The 25,070-nt window shown below is 40.7% G+C and overlaps 1 protein-coding gene across 1 annotated transcript in view; it reads left to right on the top strand.

Moving 5' to 3' along the window:
• The window catches only part of CDH8 (cadherin 8), a 447,886-nt gene that overhangs the window by 255,245 nt on the left and 167,571 nt on the right, over nucleotides 1-25,070 (top strand). The window contains exons 5-6 of the mRNA XM_075536968.1: nucleotides 16,795-16,962; nucleotides 21,847-22,034. Coding sequence (XP_075393083.1) covers nucleotides 16,795-16,962; nucleotides 21,847-22,034 — 356 coding nt within the window. The remainder of the gene's footprint in view (nucleotides 1-16,794; nucleotides 16,963-21,846; nucleotides 22,035-25,070) is intronic.

The raw sequence follows: 25,070 nt of genomic DNA, 5'->3' as shown, positions 1-25,070 counted from the left end.
CTAGTATGCGGCACTTGAACACGTTTCCCTTTTGTATGTCTCAAGGGTTTAGAAACCTGTTTGGCTGCCAGCAGGTGGGGGCTGGGAGTGGGGAGGGAAGGCAGCAGCTGATGGTGGCCTGAAGCCTAGACTATTGCCTTTTAGCTTTGCCTAGTTCTGAAGTCCCATTGGGCTGGGCCAGGTGTGGGGTGTTTGGCCACTTCTCAGTATGTGTCCCCTTGTCCAGTTGAGGCTGCTGCTATCGTTAAAGGAAGCGCCTTCTCTTCCTGGCCAAACCCTCTGTCTGAATAGCCGCCTATGCCTCTCGGCCACAGGGTAAAGCAATGGAAGCAACGGGTAACTGGTATCCTAACTCGGAACCCTTTCAGTGTGAATTGATGGGCAGGAAGTCCACGTAGGTCCCATATGCAAAACAGACCGTGATTACTGGTTGCTGTAAATGCAGTCACGAATGGGATCAAGTTGAGATTTAATAGCTAGCAACGTCTCTTGACAAGAATGTGGTTAATCTGGGACATTTTATTATCAAACCTACACATCCCTTTCTTTGCCAGCATGCATTTTATTACTGTTAGTGCCCCATAGCCTGACCCTCAACTCAAGGTCAGTGAACTCATGCATGATCAAATTAGACCATTGTTATATGCGGGGTTATATATGTGGGGTTAGATCATCTGAGTTGACGGTTGCCCAGAGAACCCATGGCTACGATTTGAAGCCAGTAGACAACCTTGCCCAACTGGTGTCCTCTGATAGTGACATTTAGTGAGTGTCAACACCCTCAGGTGCAGGAGACCCCTTGGTGTAATGTGAAGTGCAGGCATGAACATTGGGTCTATTTTTTTGAAAATTGGGTCTATGATTTTGGAAAATCACACAACGTACATAAGTAAACCGGTATTATAAAGTGCATGCTCCTCCATCTCTTCCTGCGGACTGTAGTAGCTACCGAACTAAGTGATTATGGAAAGCACAGATGAACTGATGACAGCTCTAACAGCTGAGGTGGGACACAGCTCTTTGCCAGGCACTGCGCCGACGCCTACATGCACAAAGACCCGGGACTTGGCTAAGTGCCTGGTAGAAAGCAGATGCCACCGGCGTGGATGATTCTGTTCATTCTGATTGATCAGAATGCAGAAGTAGTGAGAGTCGTAGTATTGGTAGTAACATTGATCAGCTGGTTATGATTTCATTACTGGCTGAATACTTTACATGCATTATTTTCCGGAATAGTTGTTTCACAAAAAAATTCAGCTGTGGGGCAAGCACTTATCCACACTTAACAGAGGAGAAATGTAAAGAAAACTGTCCAGGCTCCTTGTATTTGGCAGTGGAAGGGCCAGAAATCAAATGCACTGGCTGATATCAAATCATGGGCTTTTAAAACAACATGTTCTAACTTGTGTATATTGACAGGCTGTGATCAATGTGGCTTGTCCTGTCTGATTGATGTCTGGTTCCAGAAAGTTCCTTTAAAGTCTGGGAGGAATTGGAGTCACTGAAGCATTTGGAGATAATTTTGTTGTTAGTGCTGCTGACTCGGTCTGACTCATAGGAGCCTTCTGCAACACAGATCCAAACTGCCTAGTCCCGCCCCATCCTCCCCATTGTGTCTCTCTTTCATGACATTGGTGCAGGCATCCTGTCAATCCAGCGCATTGAGGTCATCTTCTTTGTTAACTGTCTACTTTCCCAAGCTTGATGTCCTTCTCCGGGGGCTGGTCACTCCTGAGAATATTTCTCACGTCCATGAGATAATGCCAATGCAATTAGAATCGATTGTGAGTGCTTACTAGTCTCTGTGACTTATTGTTGGGGCCCTGGTGGCACCTTCTGGCGAGCTAGGGACTGTGAACCACAGGATGTGTGGTTTAGACACGCCAGGCTCTCCAGATGAGGCTCTCTGTTCATGTCAAGCCGTATGGCCTTGACAGCTCTACTTAGGGGCTTTCTACACGGATGTGCTGACAGTGGGTGGCTGGAGTATTCATGAATACGTGAAGTATTCATGGGAGCTTATATCTCTATTTTACAAATGAGGGCGATGTGAAATCGAGTGCTGCCATAAGAGAAATAGCAGAAGAGAATGACTTTAACAAATAAAAGCTTACTTCTGGAAGGAAGGTGGAGGGAAGTCCAGATTTGGGATATGGACTCTAGGGGAGGGCTGTCTGTCTATTGGCTCTGGAGCAAGATCCCTCCAGCGGAAGCCTCTTAGTGTTATGTATCTCAGCATGGATCTTTCACCCTCTCTCCTGACATGCTTGTTTATTTAATCTTGTGTATCATCTCAAAATTGTTTGACTCAGGACACCCCGTCCCCCAATCCGGTCTCGTTGATATAGCAAAGACCACCCATTCCCAGATGCCATTATAATATATGTCTAGACTGAGGATCTGATTGAAAGCACCTGTTTTGTTTTGTTTTTTAGGTGGGGGTAGGTTAATAATTCAAACCATAACCCAATGCCTGAAGGCTTTAAGAGTTAGGCTCTAAGATTCAAGTTCCCAATTCTTCGCTTTCCTTAGACTCGGGTTTCAATTCCGGCTCCATTTCTTAGTAGATGACCCCACGCCTGTGCCCCGTCTACTCTAAGACCCTGCCATTCTTGTCTGCTTATGTTCTGATTGCTAGGAGAAAGCACCCAATTTTTAGCAACTTTCGCGTTGCTTTTAAAAACTACCAGGCTTATTATAAGTATAATTAGTTATTGGAATTATGGCTTACAGAAAGAATAGTGCCATCATGTTCTTCACAGAAATAATTCCACTTGATTGAGGAGTCCCTGGAAGTGTTTTCAGTCAGGGGAAAAGAAATTTCACCTTAATTCTGAATGGGAATAATTGCAAGGATTTCAATGCAACTCAAAATTGGCAACTTAAGCAGCATCAGTTGCTGGCTAGCCATGTGTTGATGCTGGAAACAGTGGTCTGTGCAGAATCACTTTAACAGAGGCTGATGCACGAGTTTCTGCCTGAAAGTTCCTTACGCTAAAGTCATTTCTACATTTGCATGTAAACATTTGGAGACAACAGTATTCTCCGATGCCTTTATAAAACTTTCCGATGATGTTCCATATGGATATGAATATAGACATGGCTGCTATCTACCTCATGAGTTAATTAAGGCAGTTAGTTATCTAGTCCATGGATATTGCTGCATTATGGCATAGGAAGGTCACCCTCAAGAGGTCATCTGTGTACATCAACGTCCTGGGAGGATTGTCAGTGGCCTGGTTCAAAGCTCTGAAGCCAGCTGTTGTCTAGCACAGATCTCAAACAAATGGAGCAGCGTGTGCGGATGCTGATGGGCAAAAGCTCTCTGCAAGAGGTCATCTTGCCCAAAGGGCCCATATTAAGGTGCCATGTTGGCATAGAAAAAAGAGTGTTGGAAAGGTGTAATAATTATTCTGCAGCATTTTTATTTTGTTGAAAAGAGAAAATCTTGTTTCATAATTCATATTTCCTGAGTAAGATTCCAGAGGTCCAGTTTGGATCCTTGCTTGGCCATTGCCCACTTTTTTCTCTGTTCCAGACCACTTTCCAGACCTCACCTCTTCATGCGACCATACATATTTATATCTGGAGCATGAACTAAACTTTTTTTTCAGTTATCATACAAACATATGGATGTCATATTTATACATTTGTCAAGAGAAATATATATTCATGAAACTTTAAAAATAACAGATAAAATTAGAGCACCGTTCATTGAAAAAGCACACATATGAAACCCTTTTTTAAAAAATGAACTTGCCACAAGTAATTAAATTCATGAAATGGTACTAGGAAACGTAACCTGTCAGGATCACCTCTTTTTCGGGTACTCCTGAGAAAATCTGAAATATAACGCACACAGCCACACATTTATAAAGGCATTTAATTAATAACTCAAATGTCAATTATGAAGTGAAGACAGTGTCTGGAGACACAGTGAGAAGTTCTGGATTTTATAGCCTGCAGAACATTCCCGCAATCACAGGGAATAGCTCTCTTCAGAAAAGGTGGCATGATCTTCAGATGCGACCCTTGAGCTGGCCATAGACTAAGCCCTACATCTCCTTTGAGCCTTTAAATCAGAAAGCTGTGGGTTCAAATACTGACCTGTCATAATTGGTTATAATTAGTTACCCTGTGTCTTGTTAAGGTATTGGATCTCATTGGGTCCCCCAGGGACATGGCAATTATTTCTTGTTATCAAGGGATTGTATCCTCCAGCACTGAGTTTCTGGAGCAATTAGGAGCTGCAGGTGCCGATTCCCTCCTCTATTTCTCCTACCTTCTCCACTCCCTCTTGCGCTCTGAATTGTTTTCTTTTTTTCCCTAAATGTGTTGGATACCTATTATGTGTCAGGACTGAGCTGCAGACATGGAGAGATGAAGGAGACTGATAGAGCAGATTCAAATAATAGGCAAAATGATGAACTGAAAAATTAAGTAAATGGTGTGGGGGTGTTACTAGCAAATGTGCATGAGATAAAAAAGAAGGTTTTATGGCCATCAACATCAGAGCTGGGCCTAGAAACCTGAATGGCTTCAGAAGGTGAGGAGAGTAGAGGTGTGACCCAGTTTGAGTAACCCAAACAAAGATGTGGAAGCATCAAAGTATGTGGTAAGCCTGAACAGGAGCAGGTGTCTGGAGAATCAAAGATAGATGTTGTGTAGAATAGTAAAGTAAAAATAAGTGGGGGAGCAGATAATGTAGCTATTAAGATAGAAACTACCATCACAACAACAATTGAGTTATGACCTGGAAGCCATACAATGGCCTTACCCTTTTTTGGGGGAAATGGAGCCCTGGTGGTGTATTGGTTCTGCATTGGGCTGCAACCTGCATGGTTGGCAGTTCAAAACCACCAGCTGCTCCGTGGGAACAAAGACTGGACTTTCTTTTCCCATGAAGAGTTAGTCTCAGAAACCCACAAGATGGTCACTATGAATTGCCATCAACTCGATGGAAATGAGTTTGGTTTGGGGTTTGGTGTGTATCTTGTAGCATTACTGAGTTTAGTATGTGTTTCTTAAAAACATGTGACATTTGTTTCCTAATTATTATTACTTATTAATCACTAGATACAATTTACACACACACACACACACACATATCTAAGGATTCCTGGTGGTGCCAAAGCTAAGCACTTGACAGATAACCCATGGTTGCCAGCTCTAACCCGAGTAGAGATTCGATGGGAGAAAGGGCTAGAGGTGTGCATTGGTAAAGAGTGTAGCCCAGGAAAGCCCAAGAGACGTGCAATTACATACTCGTGAGTAAAACTCTACTCGATGACATCTAATGACAACATCTCTCTCTGTGTGTATCTACCAATCTGGTCTACTGACCATAGAGTGCTTTATTTTTTAAGACTAATGTAATTACACCAAACTTAAACTCATCTTTGGTAATTAATAACATGTGTTCTTAAAAATCATTTCTTTGTGAGCTCTTAACAGACACTGTAACAATCCATAATTCAATTAGATCAAGCATGGTTGTACAATTGATCCCACCATCATTTTCAAAACGTTTTCTTTCTTCTTGAACTCTTTGATGTCAGTTCTGCTTTATCCCCTTGCCCCCACCCCCAGGAACTCTTATTATTATATAACACTTTTTTTGTTTTTAATCATTTTATTGGGGGCTCATACAGCTCTTATCGCAATCCATACGTACATCCATTGTGTCAAGCCCATTTGTACATATGTTGCCACCATCATTTTCAAAACATTTTCCTTCTACTTGCGCCGTTGGTATAAGCTCATTTCCCCCACCCCCTCCCACCCTCATGAACCTTGATAATTTTTTTTCATGTCTTACACCAACCGCTGTTTCCCTTCACCCATTTTTCTTTTGCCTGTCCCCCTGGAAGGGGGATATATGTAGATCATTGTGGTTGGTTCTCCCTTATGACATTTTTATACATGAAGCCAGTCTGCCTAACGAGATTCAGTGGCTTGCCCTGAGTTCATTCTCTAACACAGAGCTCTGCCTCCTACTGTCGAGTCTGGGAAAGATGGGATAGGCACTGTGCTGGCTGCATTCTCCACAGAAGCACAACCAATAGCGCTTTTTTCTGTGTGATGTGTCTGTGTAATTCTGGTACATGTGTGATGCTACTATTGAATTGTAAGAGGGTATATATGTGTGTATATAGAGAGAAAGAAATTTATATCAAGAAAGTGGCTCACACAGTTGTAGAAATGGGTAAGTGCTATCTTTCTCAGGTCTGTGGGTTTAACATTTGTTAAAACGGAGACTTCTCCTGACTTGTGTAGCTGCTGGGGTTGATGAAAGACCCCAGGTTGGTAGATGCAGAGTCAAATGAATCCAGTGTCCGCAGTCCACTGATGGCCCCTGGGATCTACAGGCACTGTGTTAGGATTTCAAGGAGTCAGATGCAGGGTCCAGAACTAGCAGAAGTGACAAGTTTTCCCACAGAATCTGCTTAAACCAGAGCAGGGAGCATCCCTAAGGAGACTTCCTTCAATTGCATCAAGGTTGTGATCTGATTACAAGGATGGTGCTCCACCACAACTGCTGGTTGTTGTTGTAATTGATATAGTCTACCATTTGATCTCATCATGGAGTTGATTACATAGCTGTATATCACATCATGGAGGCTTCCTGCTCAATGACTGAGAACGCTGGCCCAGCCAAGTGACACAAAACCTGCCATAGGCATCATTTTCTTCAGAGAAACACATCAACTTATTAGTGTGTGTACCCCATTCTAAGCTTCTGTTTCCCCATTAACATGAAGAGTGATCAGGACATATAACATTTTAAAACAAAATTAAAAGTGCTGCAAAAAAAGGCATTTGGTGACTACAAGATCTTTATAATTATAATTTTAAATATCTGATAAATATTTTATAGATTTGACTTATATAACCTTGACATTCAATTTTATATTCTCCATTATTTACTGTTGGAATTCTTTTCCTGTAAAATATATTAAGAAATTAACACCTTGTAAACCTAAAATTATTAGTTATTAGGAGAAAGAAGAATGTATGATTTACCTAGAATAAGTCCATTGTTTTAAAATATGAAGTCAAAGTGTGTAAATAATTTTTTTATTACTGATACTTCTGAAAAATTGGCATCCTAATCATGGTGTTGTGTGTCATGGAGTCACAAGAAGTATATAATTCCAAATTAGTCTCAGCTTTGCTATCATTCAACCATCTATGTATCCATCATCTTTACCGTTTCTGTGCATCTGTGTTTCTACCTATGTATGTGCTTCACAAGTTACTAATCACAAAAAAGGGAAATGCATTTTCTTGAGCTCTATAGAGACTGAACAGTTTTCTAATGTGCTTTTCTAAGTGTTGTGCCTTGGTCCATGTGATGTAGCTGTGTAATTGTGACATACGTGCGGTGCTATTGTTGACTTGTTAGAGGGTATGTGTTGACGTAGACTTGCTTGTATCTCCTCTGTCCTTCATATCTGGTAATATGCAGTGCACATCACAGCAAGCAGAAAAAAGGGGGTATTGTATATAAGTCCCCAAAGTAACTTGTGAACTAATTGGAAAAACTAGTAAATTTGCCCCAATTAATTGCATGTATGAATGCCCTCTTTTTTTCAGTAATTTGATGCTTTCACGTCACGGGAAGGATTTGGGGGGATAATAAAGCTAGTGGTTTCATTACCGTGATAATATGTTCCACAAGTTTTATTCAAAAGAGGAGTCTAGCACAGCATTTCCTATCAACTGTCATCTTTGAACAGCTCAATCTGGGAGACCTGCAAAGAGGGAATTACAGTCATCAGCCTTCCAAATGACAAAGGAGTTAATCAGCACATCCTGGCTTTTCTTTGGAGCCTCTCAATCTGGTGATATCAAAGAAATTATAGAAAGAAGTCTTCGTGATGGATAAAAAATGCTTCTCAAACGATAACACCAAAGACAATGGGAAGAAACACACACACACACACACACACACACACACACACGCACACTTGCCATTTTTGAGATGGCTGCAGCACTATTCTATTCACAAGTGCTCCCAGGATGATGAGCCTTAAGAAGCAGCTGTTTAGCACTAGGAAGAATTTAGGCCAGGCACAGATTAACACTCTGCACTGAGGAAGTCTCCATTTGATTGAATAAAGTTAAGATAAAGCAGTGTCTTAAATACAGGGGAATTCAGCAGATCTTTCTGTTAACAGAGTGGTAAGGGATGCTTTATTTCAGATCAAGAGGATCCCTCTCTCCCTTGGCAAACCCTCTACCAGGGTTGACCTTTTCAATCACTTACCTTTCACCCTTGCCCCCCCCAGAGCTAGGCTGCAAATCTCCATTGAATTCATTTCATTGGAGGAACAGGCTATTCTCATTAATTGAGTTTTCTGATTTGATTACATTTTCAAAATGGAGTTTCAGGGAAATGCTTCTAAAATGTAATTGTTTACTTTATCTCTTCTGCACCTACAATTTAGTTAATGCTATTGGGAAGCTAGCAGGCTTCCTGAACACCAGCAGAAGAGTTTCTTTGTTTCCCTTTTTTTTCTCCCCGGAATAAAAAAAGAAGAAGAAAACATTTAGCTCCTCATTTGAAAGGTCAAAGCCTGACCTAAGAATGTTCTGTGACTTCTCTAATCTTGCTAGTTAAATGATGTGTTAAATTCTAGAACCATCACTGACTTGGAAGTGAACAAAACTCTGAGATGAACACTATAACAAAGATAATTCCTATTATCTCTGCTCCAAGTTACATACTAAAATATTCATGGTTGACAACCAAAAAGAGTAGGGTTATTATTATCATTAATATTTTATCATAATTGTTATAATCATTAAAGTTATTCTTCCAATGCCCTCATCAGAAACCTGACTAACTGAAGAAAGCATTAATGTTATTGCCTGTCACAAAACTGAAAACTATAATTTGTTGCCAAATTGGTTCAATACGAGTTTACCCAATATTTCAATTTATGAGCACTGCTGGAGGACATTAAAATGTGTGAGTTTAAATATACCAGGAGACATTGTACTTTATCAGTACTGTGAAGAGGGAGAGAGAGAGAGAGAGAGAGAGAGAGAGACCATGTCTTTGGCAATGCAAAACTGTAATTAGCACCAGCAAAATATGTTCTAGTCCATTTTGGCAACAAGTAGGGAAAGATCTCCCATCTGCCCCTTGAAAATCAAGTATCAAATGAAAAAAAAAACGGTATTTAAGAAATATCTTCAAGCAAACTCCGTGATTGAGTGGATACTTCCTTGTGATGACCTCCTGCGGGTCGGCGTCAAACTGTCTATCCACTGGGCTTCTGCTGCTGTTTTCCTTCCGAGTAGATTGCCAGCTCTTTCTTCTGACGGGATGTGGGCGAGCTGGAACCACCAACCTCTCAGTTAGCAACTTAATGTGTTTTCTTCCTACCACCCAGATGTTCTGAGGGGAAGAAACAGTCTGTCCTCATTACTCTATTTTCTCCTCTATGTTAGCTTTTATTTAATAGCAATGAATTAATCCACAGAAGTGCCATTTCTTATCCACAAAGGAAATAGCTACTTACACTTGGGGGAATCCTGGGCCGGTGCAAATAATAGAGAGGAACAGGACCAGATGGATTCTCCCACACCCCTCCCCAATCCCATTTTAGTTTTATTCCTGTATATTTTAGCAACTACTTTCTTTGCTCAACACTACTTCTTTTAAAAAATTAACAATTTTATTGACATGCAATTCAGATACCAGTAAGATTCATTGGTTTAAATATGTTTAAAGGGATTGTGCAGTTACCACCACAATCAATTTTAGAACATTTCTTCATTCTTTTTCTATTCTATTGAGGACTAATACAACTCATCATAATCCATATATCTATCCATTGTGTCAAGAGCATTTGTACATTCATTGCTATCATCATTCTCAAAACATTTGCTCTTGCCCTTCCTTGGTATCAGCTGATATCAGCTTGGTATCAGCTCTTGGTATCAACTCCTCATTTTTCCCCTCCCTACCCGTTCCCCCCTCCCTTATGAACCCTTGATAATTTATAAATTATTATTTTGTCATGTCTTACACTCTCCGATGTCTCCTTCCCTTCACCCACTTTTCTGTTGTCTGTACCTCGGGAGGAGTTTATATGTAGATCCGTAAAATCAGTTCCCCCTTTCTATCCTACCTTCCCTCCACCCTCCAGATTTTACACTCTCAACAATGGTCCTGAAGGGTTCATCTGTCCTTGATTCCCTGTGTTTCCAGTTCCTATCTATACCAGTGGACTCCCTCTGGTCTCCCAATTTTCTGGTCTGGTAGCAGGAACTCCAGATGGGTGAGTCTTAACTAGACTCCATCTTCCCAGGGTCTCCTCCATTTCTTCATTCTTGTTTCATTACTCCATTCACTCATGTCCCCACAACCACCCCGGCCATAATTCTGCAAGTGGATTTCAAGCTTTCTCTATCATCTATAATGTTCTGCAAACTGGGTGTTTACAATATAGACTCTAGAACCATTCCCTCCTCAGGTTTGGGTCTTGTTATTTACAATCCTCGGATCCTTCGGCTGCTGTTTCCTCCCAGTGCATTTAGCTGACTCTTCCTTTAGAAGGTTGTTTGGTTTGGACATATTAAGTGCTGGCAATTTCTTGTCATGTTTTCTCCTATCCTGCCTTTGCATTTAAAGCATACACTAAAATGTTCCGGAAGTTCTGCCGTGGATTCTCTAATGAGGCAGTGATCTCAAGCAATGTGAAACCTGCGCAGTGTACAGTTTTCATGGAACTCCATTCAGTTTGCTGTGTGCCCTATTCCTTAAAGAAACATTGGGAAAAACTCTCTTAGAACTTGGACAACCTCCTGCTAGTGTGGAAAGAAGAAAGAGGAAACCTGAAGTGTCCAGATATGCAGGTGTCCAGTAGCGTCATCATAAAAACCTCATTTAACTGAATCAGCATTTTGCTCATTTTACACAGGAGACAAATACTTGACTTACCTTCTCAAGTAGCTATCTGTTGGGCCACAATGAATTATCACTTTGAAGTACTTTTAAACTAGATGTCAGTGTAAGAAAGTGTGATAGGTATATAATCATTCGTCAGTTTGAGGATTTAAAGTGTAGGGATGGGGTCTAGCTTGTCAATCAGATACATAGGCAATGAGGCCTCTGGGTGGGCATGGCCGCCTCCGGAGAATTCTGGGAAATCCAGTACTTCCTCCTAGGAGGGGGAGACTCTCTGCTCACACCCTGGGAGACATAGTAACTGACAAGACACATGGACCCACCCTGATGCAGAGACCCCTGCCAGCGCTGAGATGATTCCAATGACACTGGATCCAAGGACTTTCTACCCACTGGTCTGTGATCTTCTACATTTGGTGTCATTGCATGTGTTACGTGAGTCTGAAGAAGACTTTACAGATTGGTGTCAGACATATGGACTAATATTGGACTTATGGACTTGATCTGGAGTGAGCTGGGATGTTTTCTCAATGTTCAATTGCTCTTGTATATAACCCTCTCCGTTATGTACATATGTGTGTTTGTGAATTTGTTTCTCTAGTGTACCCGGACTAACACAGAAAGCTTGCTGATAATATAATGCCAGTGAGCTAACCCTATCTGTAGAATCCTGGCAGGAACAAAGTACTTAAGGAAAATTTAGTGAAAGGCCTCTTTACAAAGGGATTGCTGACATTAAGCTAGAAGAAGGATAGTGGAACATATTAGGCTAGCAACGTAAGTGCCAACATTACCCATTGCACTGAAGGAGGAAAGGGATAGATGGCTATTGGGAATTAGAGAGTTTGCTCTATTAATAACCTTATATTAAGTAGTTGCAGAAGTGCATTGTGACGGGGAACTGCCTGAGGATCAGGGTGGATTCAGAAGTAGACATGAAACAAGGGCTATCATTGCTGATACCAGATAGATCTTGGCTCAAAGCAACGAAAGCCAAAAAGATGTCTACTGTGTTTGATTGACAATGCAAAGGCATTTGACTCTGTGGATCAGAACACATTATAGATAACCTTGAGAAGGAGAATTCCAGAACATTTCATTCTGCTCAGGCAGAATTTGTACACAGTTCAAGGGGCAGTTGTGTAAACAGAACAAGGGAATATTGCATGCTTTAACATCAATCTATATGCTGAGCACATAATCAGAGAAGCTGAGTTATATGAAGGACAATGGGCATCCGGTTTGGAGGAAGGACCATTAACAACTTCTAACCTGCAGATGACACAACCTTGCTTTGCTGAAAATGAGGACAACTTGAAGCACTTGCTGATGAAGATCAAGGATTGCAACCTGCAGTTTGAGTTACAATTTAATGTAAGGAAGACCCAAATCCTCACAACTGGACCCAGAGGTATGATCATGATAAATGGAGAAAAGGTTGAAGTTGTCAAGGATCTTGTCTTGCTTGGATCCACAATTAATGCTCATGGAAGCAGCAGTCAGATGATCAAAAGATGCGTCACAATAGATAAACCTGCTGCACATGACTTCTTTAGAGCATTAACAAGCAAGAATGTGATTTTGAGAACTCAGGTGCGCCTGTCCCAAGCCATGGAATCTCCATTCGCCTTGTATGCAGGTGAAAGTTGGACACTGAATAAGGAAGACAAAAGAAGAATCTATGCATTGGAATTGTACTCCTGGAAAGAATGTTGAAAAAATTGGACTTGGAGAAATAGGGCCATGGTGCTTCTTAAAGACAATAATGGCAAGGCTTTATCGCATAGGCTTTAGACATGTCAGCAGAGACCAGTCCCTGGCAAAGGACATCATGCTTGGTAAAAGTGAGGTGACAGTGAAAAAGTGGAAGACTCTCAAGAAGATGACACAGTGGCTACCTCAGTGGCATCAGACATGGAACATTTGTGAGGACCACACAGTGTGTCCTTCTGTGGGGCACAGGATCACTATGGGTCTGAGCCAACTCAATAGCACCCCATAACAAGTCAAATGCTGAACTGAGGCTCTTGGGGAGATCAGGAATTTCACCCTGCTCTATTCAACCATAGACTGGAAGTAATGCATATTGGTTTAGCCTATTCCAAAACTTACTCCTATTGGAATGTATGGAGACAATCCCCAAAGGTGGTTTTTACATGCAAAATTTCTAGAGGAAGAGTTAGAAGGCTCATCTAGAAGAAAGATAAGAGACTACTTAGCACTTCAAGCATAATGGAGATTTTGTTGTTCATTGCCATTAGCCTGGCTCTCAATGATTGCAGCACCTTGTCCAACTGAACTAAATTTTGCCTATTCATGTGCCTCCTTATTTCGGAATCCTTGGTATCTGTGGTTCATTGTTCTGGGAAGTGGATATTTGAGGTGCTTTCTAACCCAGGATCTCCATCTTTCAACATTCTGTCAGGGATTAGGAGTATGTTGTTGTGATGCTGAGGGACATACAAAATGCTGTAACTGATTGAGATTCATGAGGCTCTTCTTGCCCTATTTGGTGAGCAAGCCCCCCTGCCAACTCACATTCTGTTATAGGCACTATGCCCCTACCATAGTAAATGAATAGGGAAGTGCAGAGTGGAGACCCAAAGCCCATTTGTCGGCCACTGGAGATCCCCTCAAAGAGGGATTTGGAGGAGGAGATGAGTCAGTCAGGGTGTGATGCAGCACCAATGAAGAATACAGCTTTCCTTCAGTTTCTAAATGCTTCCTCCTCCCCCCCCCCCCAACTATCATGATCCGAATTCTACCTTGCAAGTCTGGATAGAGCAGAGGATGTACACTGGTGCAGATAGGAGCTGGAGGCACAGGGAATCCAGGGCGGATGATACCTTCAGGACCGGGCTGTGAGGGTAGAGGATGAGTGGGTTGGAAAGGGGGAACCAATTACAAGGATCTACATGTTACCTCCTCCTGGGGGGACGGACAACAGAAAAGGGGGTGAAGGGAGATGCCAGACAGGGTAAGATATGGCAAAATAATAATTCATAAATTATCAAGGGCTCATGAGGGAGTGGGGAGCAGGGAGGGAGGGGAAAAATAGGACTTGATGCAAAGGGCTTAAGTGGAGAGCAAATGCTTTGAAAATGATGAGGGCAAAGCATGTACAGATGTGCTTTACACAACTGATATATGTACGGATTGTGATAACAGTTGTATGAGTCCCTCAGAAAATGTTTAAAAATTTTTTTAATAATAAAAAAATAAACTAGACACTATGCCCCATTTGCTATTCTCAGTGGAAACACAAAAGTATTTTAATTCCAAGTGTCTGAGAGACATCACAGGTTTTTAAGCCTGACAATTTATTTTTAAAAAAATGATGACAAGACATACCAATCTTTTTTGACTGAGCAAGTTTCACATGCAGACTTTATTCTATCAACTCTTCTGGGTGGAGAAATTACTGCACTCCTTGGGGAATTATCCTAGTTTTCTATGACTATTAAAAGTATCACATCAAACTCCAAAGTCCAATGGCTAACTCTCTTTGGTGATCACCTTCCACTGTAGTGGTATCCAAGTTGTAGAAATGCTCAGATTCTATATACCACTACATGTCACAGGGGTAAAGCCATTTTTTCTACTCCACTGAAAAGAAGAACTCATGATGAAGCTATTTCCAGTTATGGAAATGTATATCCCTATTCGCATCTCAGCATGATGAGGTTTTGCTATTTTTTCCTATTGCTCTTTTAGTCCCCCTCCACAATGCCTCATACTGTTGAAATTTTGAAGTTGTTATTTTCCTATTTATATTTTCCTGCTTTTGTTTTGACATGATAGGTACGATCCCTTGAGCTATATTATGATATGATCGATATGTTTGTGAAACGAGTTCTTGTATTGAGGGACTTTATTATGTTACGATAATGGTTTCCAAATAAATAAGGTTAGGCACTTGAGTGTTTTCTGAATGGAAGGCCCTGATATCAAAGTGATGTCAAGGTCTGCCAAAGTGCTAAAGAACTCACCGCTCTTCCTGGAGACTCCTTCCTGCCCAGGGCGGCTCGATTTCCTTGGGCACTCATGCGCCTCCCCGTTACTCACTTGCTTCAGGAATGTGTTGCTGACCTTCTAGAAATAGACACTTTAATTAGAATATAAGAGTATGAGTCAAAAAATAATATGACTTCTGTTGTGGCCAAGAGCCTCAACTTGAATTTAGTGTACACAAGGGGGGGTCAAAAAGTTACTATGACGATGGAATAAAGAGATATTGGACATTTTCCAGGAACTTTTTGAAGCTTCTTTGTATGGTGTTCCTTGGGTTAGAAGTGAGGGAAGAACTTCGCTTCCGTACACTGCCTATTTGGTAGGTGCCGAATGCTCAATGGAGACATCCCTGGAGACTAACTGATGTGGCGTGAGCTTTCAGCACTAGGAGAGGACACCTTGGGGTATATTTGCTGTTGTTACTGCTGTGAAGTCAACCCAACGCTTGGCGACTTTGTGCACAACAGGAGCCATAGGAAATCTGTTACCAAATTATATCATAAGACGTAATGGTTTGAAAAGGTAAAACAAATCCGAAAGAACTAAAATATCCAGCAGAGTGGGAATACTTACAGAGCTTTGGTGCGACTGTGGAAGAAGCTTGGGGCTCTTACCCACTGGTCAGCAGTTCAAATCCACCGGCATACCCAGGGACGGGCAAAGATTCACAGTGTCAGAAATTCTATATCTGTTCACTATGAATCATTGAATCCTCTTGAAGGCAATAGGTAAAGTTACTTATAACACATTTATATGCTGAAAACTTCTGTAGTTGTAAGGAGGAGTGAGGCAGATGTCAATCAGTGGCCAGTATAGAATCTCAGAGATATTTATTGTGCACAGAAGGGAAGTCTCACAACAATGTCTATATCAGATTCACATCAGTGGTTAAAAAGTGCATGTGCAAGCCTAAGCATGCATGTATACACACATCAATTATGCACACCCAAATGTCAGCATGTTTATCTGGAGAAGAAATACGGAGATAGGTGTGAGAGGAATGAAGGAAGGTTATCAAAATAGCTGCAGTGGGTTATCAAAATACCTTAGCAATTAGAAATTAAGAGACTCTGGATCTTACTAGTGAAGCACGTAAAGTAGCAGACAGCCATCACGAGAATATATTAGAAGATATAACCCAACTGCATTAGCACTGTTACATTTATCACTTTGAATCGCGTTTGCTTTATTTCCTTTCGATAGCTCTTAGTTCTTGTATTGTATCACTGTCACAAGAACTTATAGAATGTATGTAATTAAGCATTGATAATCTAAATAGAATCAAGTGGTATTCCAGGGCTTAGATGCTATGCTTATATGTATTGATTCTGGTTGGTTGGTTCATCTGAGTTGGTTCTAATAGTACATTTGTTTTTTGTGTTTTTCGTCTCTCTAATGTATTTGTGAGCTTTGGAATAATTTATCTTGACCTCTGAACCTTCAGGGTATGTGTTTATTTACTCCTTTTATAGAAGAATTGGGATCTGTGATAAATTATAGGACTCTTTCACATCTTGAATTTTTCTGGGTAGACAAGGCAGCATTGTCATTAGGATTTTTTAATTCCATAGACAAGAATATGACATTCAGTTTATATTCTAAGTTGTACTTATATAAATGTCCCTATATGTTTTAAAAGGCTATCACATGTGCTTTAGCAAAAAGTTTACTAATACCTGTGTTAGAATCTTTTTTAATGTTGTCATCTCAGGTATAAACCAGTTAAATATCATGTGAAAACAAAATTATCTGGGAACATTGTGTGTGTACACTTGTATATTTTTAGTGTTTGTGTGTGATTCACACATTCTTTACCTGGTGTGTTCTCTGTGTGAAAATAATTCTCCTGTCTCCCCCTTCAGCTGTTATAAAAACTGCCCTTCCCAACATGGACAGAGAAGCTAAGGAGGAATACCTGGTCGTTATTCAAGCCAAAGATATGGGCGGGCACTCTGGAGGCCTGTCTGGGACCACGACACTTACAGTGACCCTGACTGATGTGAATGACAATCCTCCAAAATTTGCACAGAGTAAGTAGGTTTTCAACCCTTAGTGAAAATATAAGTAGGGTGGTTTTATTTCATTTACATCCTGATGTTCAGTGGTATCCAAAATTTTGTTGGCAACAACTGAGTGCTTACTACATACAGGGAATGGCTAGATCAATATTGGCATGTATATGCATGTTTGAGCAAGAGTACACACACACACACACACACACACACATACACACACACACACACACCAGTTACTGTGAAGCTCACCCTGCCTCATGGTGACCATATGTGTGTCAGAGTAGAACTGTCTGCCTTAGGATTTTAAAGGGCTCATTTTTCAGAAGTAGATCTGTAAGCTTTCTTGTGACGGACGGACTTCATCCTCCAACCTTGAGGTTAACTGAGTAGTTATTTGTCTGAACCCCGGGACATAGGGGTAAAGAAGTCTACGAGTATTGTTTAAAATCATAGAACCTTTATTGAACAAAAACATTGAACAATGGCATGAAGCCATTGTTTCTCAACACATCCTCCCTCAAGGTCATACAATTGTGAAAGTGATGTTTCCATCTCTCTAGCCCTTCCCCACAAGGATGCTGTATTCTTCAGCTTACACGACTCCAAAATGTCAGCCTGGGCATCCTCAAGAGAATCAAACTGAATCTTTTTTACATGTTCTTTGAGTTTTGGGGAAAGAAAAAGATGCCTAAAGGGACAGAACAGGGCTGTACATTGAATGAGGTAATTATCATTTGTCGTAACTTTTGTAGGAAAATCGAAGTTAATCTTTGAAGAATGAACAGGTACTTTCTTGTAATAAAAAAAGAAAAGAAAAACATCCTCAGTGCAATTTTCCTGGACTTGCTTTCACCAGTGTAGTTTTCAAGTTTATTAAAACACCTTAATGAGCCCCCACGATCATCCTGTATCCTTTGAGAAAATCTGTATTAAGTTAGCCTCTCTGAAACAACACCACCAACAACAACAACAAAGCAATCAAATTACCTTTTGAGATGATGTCCCTGCCCTGAATTTAACGGACCCAGCAAATCCTCTCAGAATCCACGGTTGTGAGTAGACCTGGATATTTGGATTTTTATCGGAAAGTTCATTATTTGTCTGTATTTAGCCCTGAGTTTTGAAAATCATCTTCATTCACTTCCATCTGCCTTAAATTACTGTTGGGAATATTTTTCTGCTTTTTGAGCTGTATTGACCCATCTTCTCCCAAGGCTGTTGACACTGGTTGAGCTGAAAGATTGGTGATATGAAGATGGTTGCTTACAGTGAAAGTGCTGGGCCTGGTGAGATCCTCACTTCAGTAACAATCAGATCAATGGCAATCTTATCGTCAACTTGAACCACTTTCGGGGACACTTGTTCCCGGACTTCAGTCAGAGTTTCTTCATTCAACCAGGCTGCCAGTCTTCCCTCCCTTGGCCCAAATTTGTGGTCCTCCTGACCTTCCTCCAAATGCTTGCTCCATCTCAAAGCTGTTGGTTATGTGGTGCAGCAAGATTCTTGCTATCTTACAGCAAAGCTTCAGTGATTTGAGAAGATGTCCACTTGAATTTTGTTAAAAATTTGGTATTTTCCCTGACCTCCCAATCTTGCGTTTTCTGTCACACTTTCTTTTAAGTAAATCCAACTGGAAACCTAGTATGTATATATAACCTATCCTTGTGTGTGTGTGTTTGTGTGTGTGTGTGTGTGTGTGTGTGCGCATGTGTGTATTTATAACAGGCACATATTTTGACATCTCGATACCTTTAACTCTGTTTTCAAACTTTCCAAAATGAAGCAGTAAATGGTGCTTCATCTTTCCTGAAGATGAAGCAGGCCATAGAGCTGTTTGGAACCAGAACCAGTGTGTTGGACAGCCAGATGTGTGCTCCTTTCTGTGTTCCATATTATCACGCATGAAGGAAACCTGAGAGGAAGAAGGAATCGGGTCATTTCCTGTCCATCCCTACTCTTCTGTAGAAATGAAACCAATGCTGGACATTAACATGTAGCTCACTTGCCACAAATCATACACAGTTTCTTTCTGCCACTGGATGGCCATCAGTGACAGTTCACTGCACTCTTCCCTGCAAAAGCCAGCCTCTTCCTTGGGAATCTAGGTGGCCATTCTCAATGAATGAGGGAGATGGCGAGTGTCATCTTTATTGTGCTCTCATAGAAGCCCCTTTTCCCCCCCTCTGAGCATTGATCCAAGTTATCTAGCTGTCTGGTGCTTTCACTGATTCCTCTCCCCACCCCCCATGAGCAATGATGACTGGTATCTGGCAAAGAGCGATGATCAAGAAAGTCATTCTAGCATGATGACTTGGACTGAGATAGGAAAGGTAAATTTACTGGAACAAGCCAGTGTGCGGACATAGCCATTGCGGTGAGAGCCATGGGAAGCCCGAAGCCCTGGGAAAGAAAGGCGCAGGACTCCGAATGTGAAGGAAAACCGTTTCACTGCATGTAGTGTCCTCTATCCTAAAATTTACTTGGAAACCATGAAAATGATTAAACGGTAAGCTTAGCCATGGTATTTAGTTACGTAGCAGTGAGAGGAAGTGAGCGCTGGCCTTTTCCCCAGCATAGTCTACCTTTTACGTGCATTTAGCGAATGTTTGTAATCGTTATGTTAAATGCGATGGTCTCGTTGGCAAGCCAGAATGGTAGCAGTTAAAAGTTGAGAAAAGTCTATTGATATAATAAATCCTATCAGGCTGGATTTCATTTTTTATTGAGGAAGTCAGGGAATCATATTTCTGACATGAGAAATGTGGCGCATGTTGGTGCTATTTTCTGGGATATGAAATGTAACAGAAATCATTTTTAAGATAGAAGAAGCAAGAGGATAAAAAGAGATGGTTTTTTGAAAACGACCTACTGGAGGTAACTTTTAGATGATATCTGTGGAAAGTCCAAGGTAGAAAGAACAGAAACTATGCACCTTCATTAAGAATATTGAAGATTTCCACATCTAGCCATTTATAAATCAGGCAATGATGTGTTGCTCTTTTGCCAAATTACTGAAATGAACATTTTCTCCCCTTCTTTCTCCACTCTGATTTCCTTTTCAGTTGCCATTATAGTTCATGCTCTAACATGCAACTCTTCCTTCTTAGAAAATGATTGTTTCAATTCAGCCATGGCAGATAAGTTTCGAAAGCGTTCTCTTTCCGAGCGGTAATAGCTATTAGCTATGATCTCACTGCTAGAGAGGATGAGAGGGAGCAGAACAGAAGTGGATTCAGGGCTGTTCCATTTGCTTGGCCTCCTAAGGCTCTAGGATGCAGGGCTACCAGCCAGGTGAGGTCCCTTGCTGCTTTCTTTTGGGATCATCTCAGTCATCCCTTAGAATACACATTTGGAAGGAAATGAAACCATTAGACTAATTGCCAGAGAAAGTGCGCCCCGTGTTCCACATGTTTATTTTCAATGCCTTCCTTCAGACAAAAAGACTTGGAAACCATTTTTTGTTCCTCAACCCCATGGTCTCATGATTCTAGGACATGTTTTTATGTACTCATTTTAAACTTCACTTGAGCATTAAGCCAAAGCGTGCTTAGAGTAGAAGAAACCTCACCATCATCTGAATACAGCTTCTAAGATTGAGTAAAATGAGCCTTAGTTTATCCAAGAGATGCAAACTGGAATTCGGTAATATTCTGTAGATTTTATTTTTCCTTTTTGGATATATCCCTCATTGAATGTCTACTTTGTTCCTTGGTTAAAACTTCCTGGTTACCTAAATTCTGGTTCCCAAGACACAGAAATTGAGTCAAGAGGTTGAATACAAGCACTCTACCTTGAAAACAGTCCCACCTGAGGGGCAGTCAGGAAGTAGGAAAGATGAAGTCAATAAAATGTGCAGCATCAAGCCAGAGACCACTGGAAGTGACTATATCTTTATCCCATTGGGTGAAAATCCTGGAACATTGTAAAAAACACAACTTAAAGTGATCTTATCAGTGGGGGCAGGAATGGAGACTTGGACATCAAAATGAGTCTGTGAAGACTGCTTTCTTGAGGGCATTGTTTCTGGTCTGACACACCGTAGTTGAAATGGAGTCTGAAAGCCAGAAACACCTTGAGGCATAGACAGGTAGGCAATAACAACTGGATGTAAGGCAGGTGGGTGCTGACATGGTAATGGCCAGAGGTTATGCTTGAAGAACCAACTGGTTTTCCCTAATCTATCAGTATAGTGATTTGAATAAGAATGGGATTACTGCCACTAATTAGCCAAGTTTTACTACCCTCATAGGAAATTGATGTATACTGTAATTATGTTTTAATTACTACCTTAAGAGATTTAAAGGTAGGTGTAGGTCTTAGGGACAATGAGACTTTAGTAACAAGAGGAGTCTTTCACGTGTATGAGCAGCTTGCTGCAGGGCACAGTACGAGTTTATTAATTGCATGTTATCAAAAATGGTCTACAAAACTAAATAAAACGGTAAGTTCAAAACGGACTTTAAGTGTGTTATGCATTCCATATTTCCATTTTCAAATTAGCTAAATATTTGTATGGACATCAAGGAATATCCCGAAGGGCAGCCAACATGATTATGCAGCAAAATCGTTGGTGGTCGGGAGAAGTCACATATGCTCACTAATATCCTGATATAACTGTGTTCCAAATATATACCTGGGGGAAATGTGGTTTAATATCTTCCCTATCTCAGAATATCTTAGCCGGACATCATTATTTCTTATAGAGAACTATTTGTCTCTGACTCATTTGAAAGACAACATTCTATAAGGGGAACAGATATTTCTGTATTTTCCTTCACATTATCAGCTGCATCTATCAGAGTGTCCAGAATAAAGGGGGTGGCTCAATAAATATTTGTTGACTGAGTGAATGAAATGTGTGCATTGCTCAGTGATTCTTTTTCTTTCTCCTTCACTAAGGTCTGTACCATTTCTCAGTACCAGAAGATGTCATTCTTGGCTCTGCAATAGGAAGGGTGAAGGCCAATGATCAGGATATTGGAGAAAATGCACAATCATCATATGACATCATTGATGGAGACGGCACGGCACTCTTTGAAATCACTTCTGATTCCCAGGCCCAGGACGGCATCATAAGACTAAGACAGGTACGCTGACAGCGATTTAATTTATCCTTAAAATACCTCTTTTAAATGTGAGTGGGAAGTTTGTGGCAATTGGGTGGATGTCCTACAATGGACAGGATTGTAAACCTGGTCAAGGCTTAATTTTGATTGCTGTGAAAAAAAGATGGGATATATTATATATATTTCTTCCAGTTGAGGTACCCTTGTTTCTCTGTGCCCAATGCATTTCTCTAAGCCACAGAGATTCGCTTAGTTCTCTCTCTATATATAGAAGTTCCATATATATATGGAAGTCCAGTTATGTGGGAAAAGCAGTGCTTTAAAGACAATCTTCAGGCAATGGAATGAAAATTGGTGGATGGTCCCAGTCCTCTGAAAGAGCCATTTGGAGGCTTATTGTCTGTGGGTCCTAAGAGGATCTCCATTGGGAGCAAGCATCAGTTGACCACAGCAGTGATAAGTTCAATAGGCTTTGATCATTCGCCAGCTAATAATCTGAATTTCTGCACTCCTGCTTCCAAGAATGTCTTCCCTAGTATGTTACAATTATCCAAGCCCTTGTTTTTATTCCAGATTCCGAGAAATTGAAAGCAGAACCAGTAGATAGATACAGCAGAGAGAGTTAGTTGGGCTTGATACCTCTGGGGCAAAAAGGACTGGGCCTGCCTTGCTACCACTGTGTTCACCAAACCATGGGACAAATGGCCACGCTTTATTGGAAGGAAGTTCATTTTCTCTTTGCTCCTAGATGTGGAGGTACCACTGAAGGAAAAAATTTTTTTTTCCATCACTAGGAGAAATAATGAATGACAATCTGTTACTACTTCTCTCAGCAGCTGGCTATTGGTGGTTGATATGAAAAAATTAAGTAAAACTTCCATTTCAATTTCTCCTTAGGAAATCTAACAGTAAGAGAGGTGTCGAACACAGTTCATTATTTCATGAGCACACAGCATTTGCAAAAAAATATTCTTTTATCTTCTTCATGATTATTTGGTTCAATATTATTCCTCATATCTTTCCCATAAAGTAGGACAAACTAATCTTTAAATAGATTTGCTTGCTTGTGAGTAGGAGAATGCATGAGAGTTTGCACTATTGGGAGCCAGTGATTTTTTTTCCTCTGTCTTTCCCAGCTTGCATTGCCAGGACTCCAGGCTTACTTTCTGATTCTCTCTGGAGTTGCTACCCAGGCATCTTCTTTTAATGGTCTTACTCCTAGAATCCCCAATGGGAGAGACACTCAAAATAGAAACCCGGCGTTTCCAGGATATAATCTTATATGCAAAATAAATGTTTAAAAATCAGTCAGAAAAAAACACAACACTGCCATTTATATTTTACTTACTTGTTGGGCAACAGCAGCATCATACCCCAATCCTGGCTTACATTTCGGATTTGGAGTTGTAAAGTATTTAAAAATTCATGCTTAAAATCGATTACAGTACAATTATCCTTGAGTCAATTATTGAATAACCCAGAGCTACATTTTCCTTGGCCAACGATTCCTAATGTCATTTTTATTGTTATTATCTGTTATCCTTTGTTACTATGAGGCACTTTTATAAATTAAAGCAATTTGCCTTCTGCTGTATTTTTATTCACTGTTATTTATACATTTAGATAGATGTACTTTGCCAGAGTGACTATGCATCCTGTTATTGAGAAGCACATACATTTTATTCTAGCCAACAATGTGTTATGGGTCCCATTAGCACAGTTCCCCGGCTCACACTTTTATCAGGTAAAATTTTAAGGACATTGGGATGTGCCTTCTTTATGTTCAGGTTAGAGTTAAGGAGAACATCATCGCTTACGCTTCACAGTATTTGTAAAGAATTCCAAATTGCAAAATTGTTACAGTAGGGGTGATTGGCAAATTGTGAATATGCTGATTTTGAACACCTATTCATGGGTACTAGTGCTTGGTAATTTCAGAATAGACAGGGAAGTGAGTGCTTGCCTTATTTACTTGAAAATATTGCACACACAAAAAAAAGACAAGTCCCATCAGAAGTGAATTTAAATATAAAAATCAACACAAATTTTGAAAGTAAGAATATACAGTTAAGCTTGCTCGGGAGTTCTGAAGGAGTTCACTAATGCCAGTTTGTGTTCCAGGTTCTACTTTTAAAAAATCTGCATTGCAGATGCAAAGTTCAGTTCCTTTTGAGAAATTGTAATGCAAAAATGAGCTATCTTTTTGAGCCCTGATAGATGAGCGTCCTTGAAATCTGAAGTTTGATGAGTGCCAGAGAATGAGCCCACGTAGGCTCTGATGCAGATGGACGCTGGCTATCGAAGCAGGCTGTATCCTTTAAAGAGTCCTGATTGACGCATCAATCAGGGCTCCTTAAATTAAGCAAGTGGCTACTAACCCAAAACTCAGCTGTTCAAATCCTCTAGCCATTCCACGAATCAAAGATGTGGCAGCCCACTTCTGTACATATCAATGGCCTTAGAAACCCTATGAGCGAGTTCTATTCCGTTCCATAGGATCACTGAGGTGGAAGCAACTCAGTAACTATGTTTGGATTTGGTTTGTTGTGTGTATGTGTGTTTGTGCATGCACACATTCTGCCTACCTCTCTTTGCCGAGAGGTCATTAAGAGAAGATGGTGGGACTTTTTAGAAATGAAGTCTTCCAGGCATATGTCAGAAACACTGTCGGCAATGGTGCACGACGGTAATTCCCGATCGCTTTGGTGGCGGTGGGCAGCTAGACCCTGCTATGGATTTACCCGGTTCTCACTCTTCTTTCTCCTAACTATATTCAAATAGTCATGCATCCGTATGCATCTGTCCTCATATGCCCACCTACCTAGTATAGCACTCATAAGAGAGACCTGAGAACACTATTAAAAAAACCAAAAACCCGAAACTCTTGTCAGTCATATGATTAACAGGGCAGCAATGCTTGCAAAGAGAGATTAAAAAGGAAAGAAAAACCAACCAACCAAACAAAAATCACTAGTTGTTAGAGTCAGTGTCAAAGTATGCTGTATGATGTCTCCTTGGATGAAACAATGATGATTTCTAGCTTTTTACATTTCACTA

Source organism: Tenrec ecaudatus, chromosome 18, assembly GCF_050624435.1.
Source record: "Tenrec ecaudatus isolate mTenEca1 chromosome 18, mTenEca1.hap1, whole genome shotgun sequence".
Lineage (NCBI taxonomy): Eukaryota > Metazoa > Chordata > Mammalia > Afrosoricida > Tenrecidae > Tenrec > Tenrec ecaudatus.
This window is presented reverse-complemented; position numbering and strand designations above follow the sequence as displayed.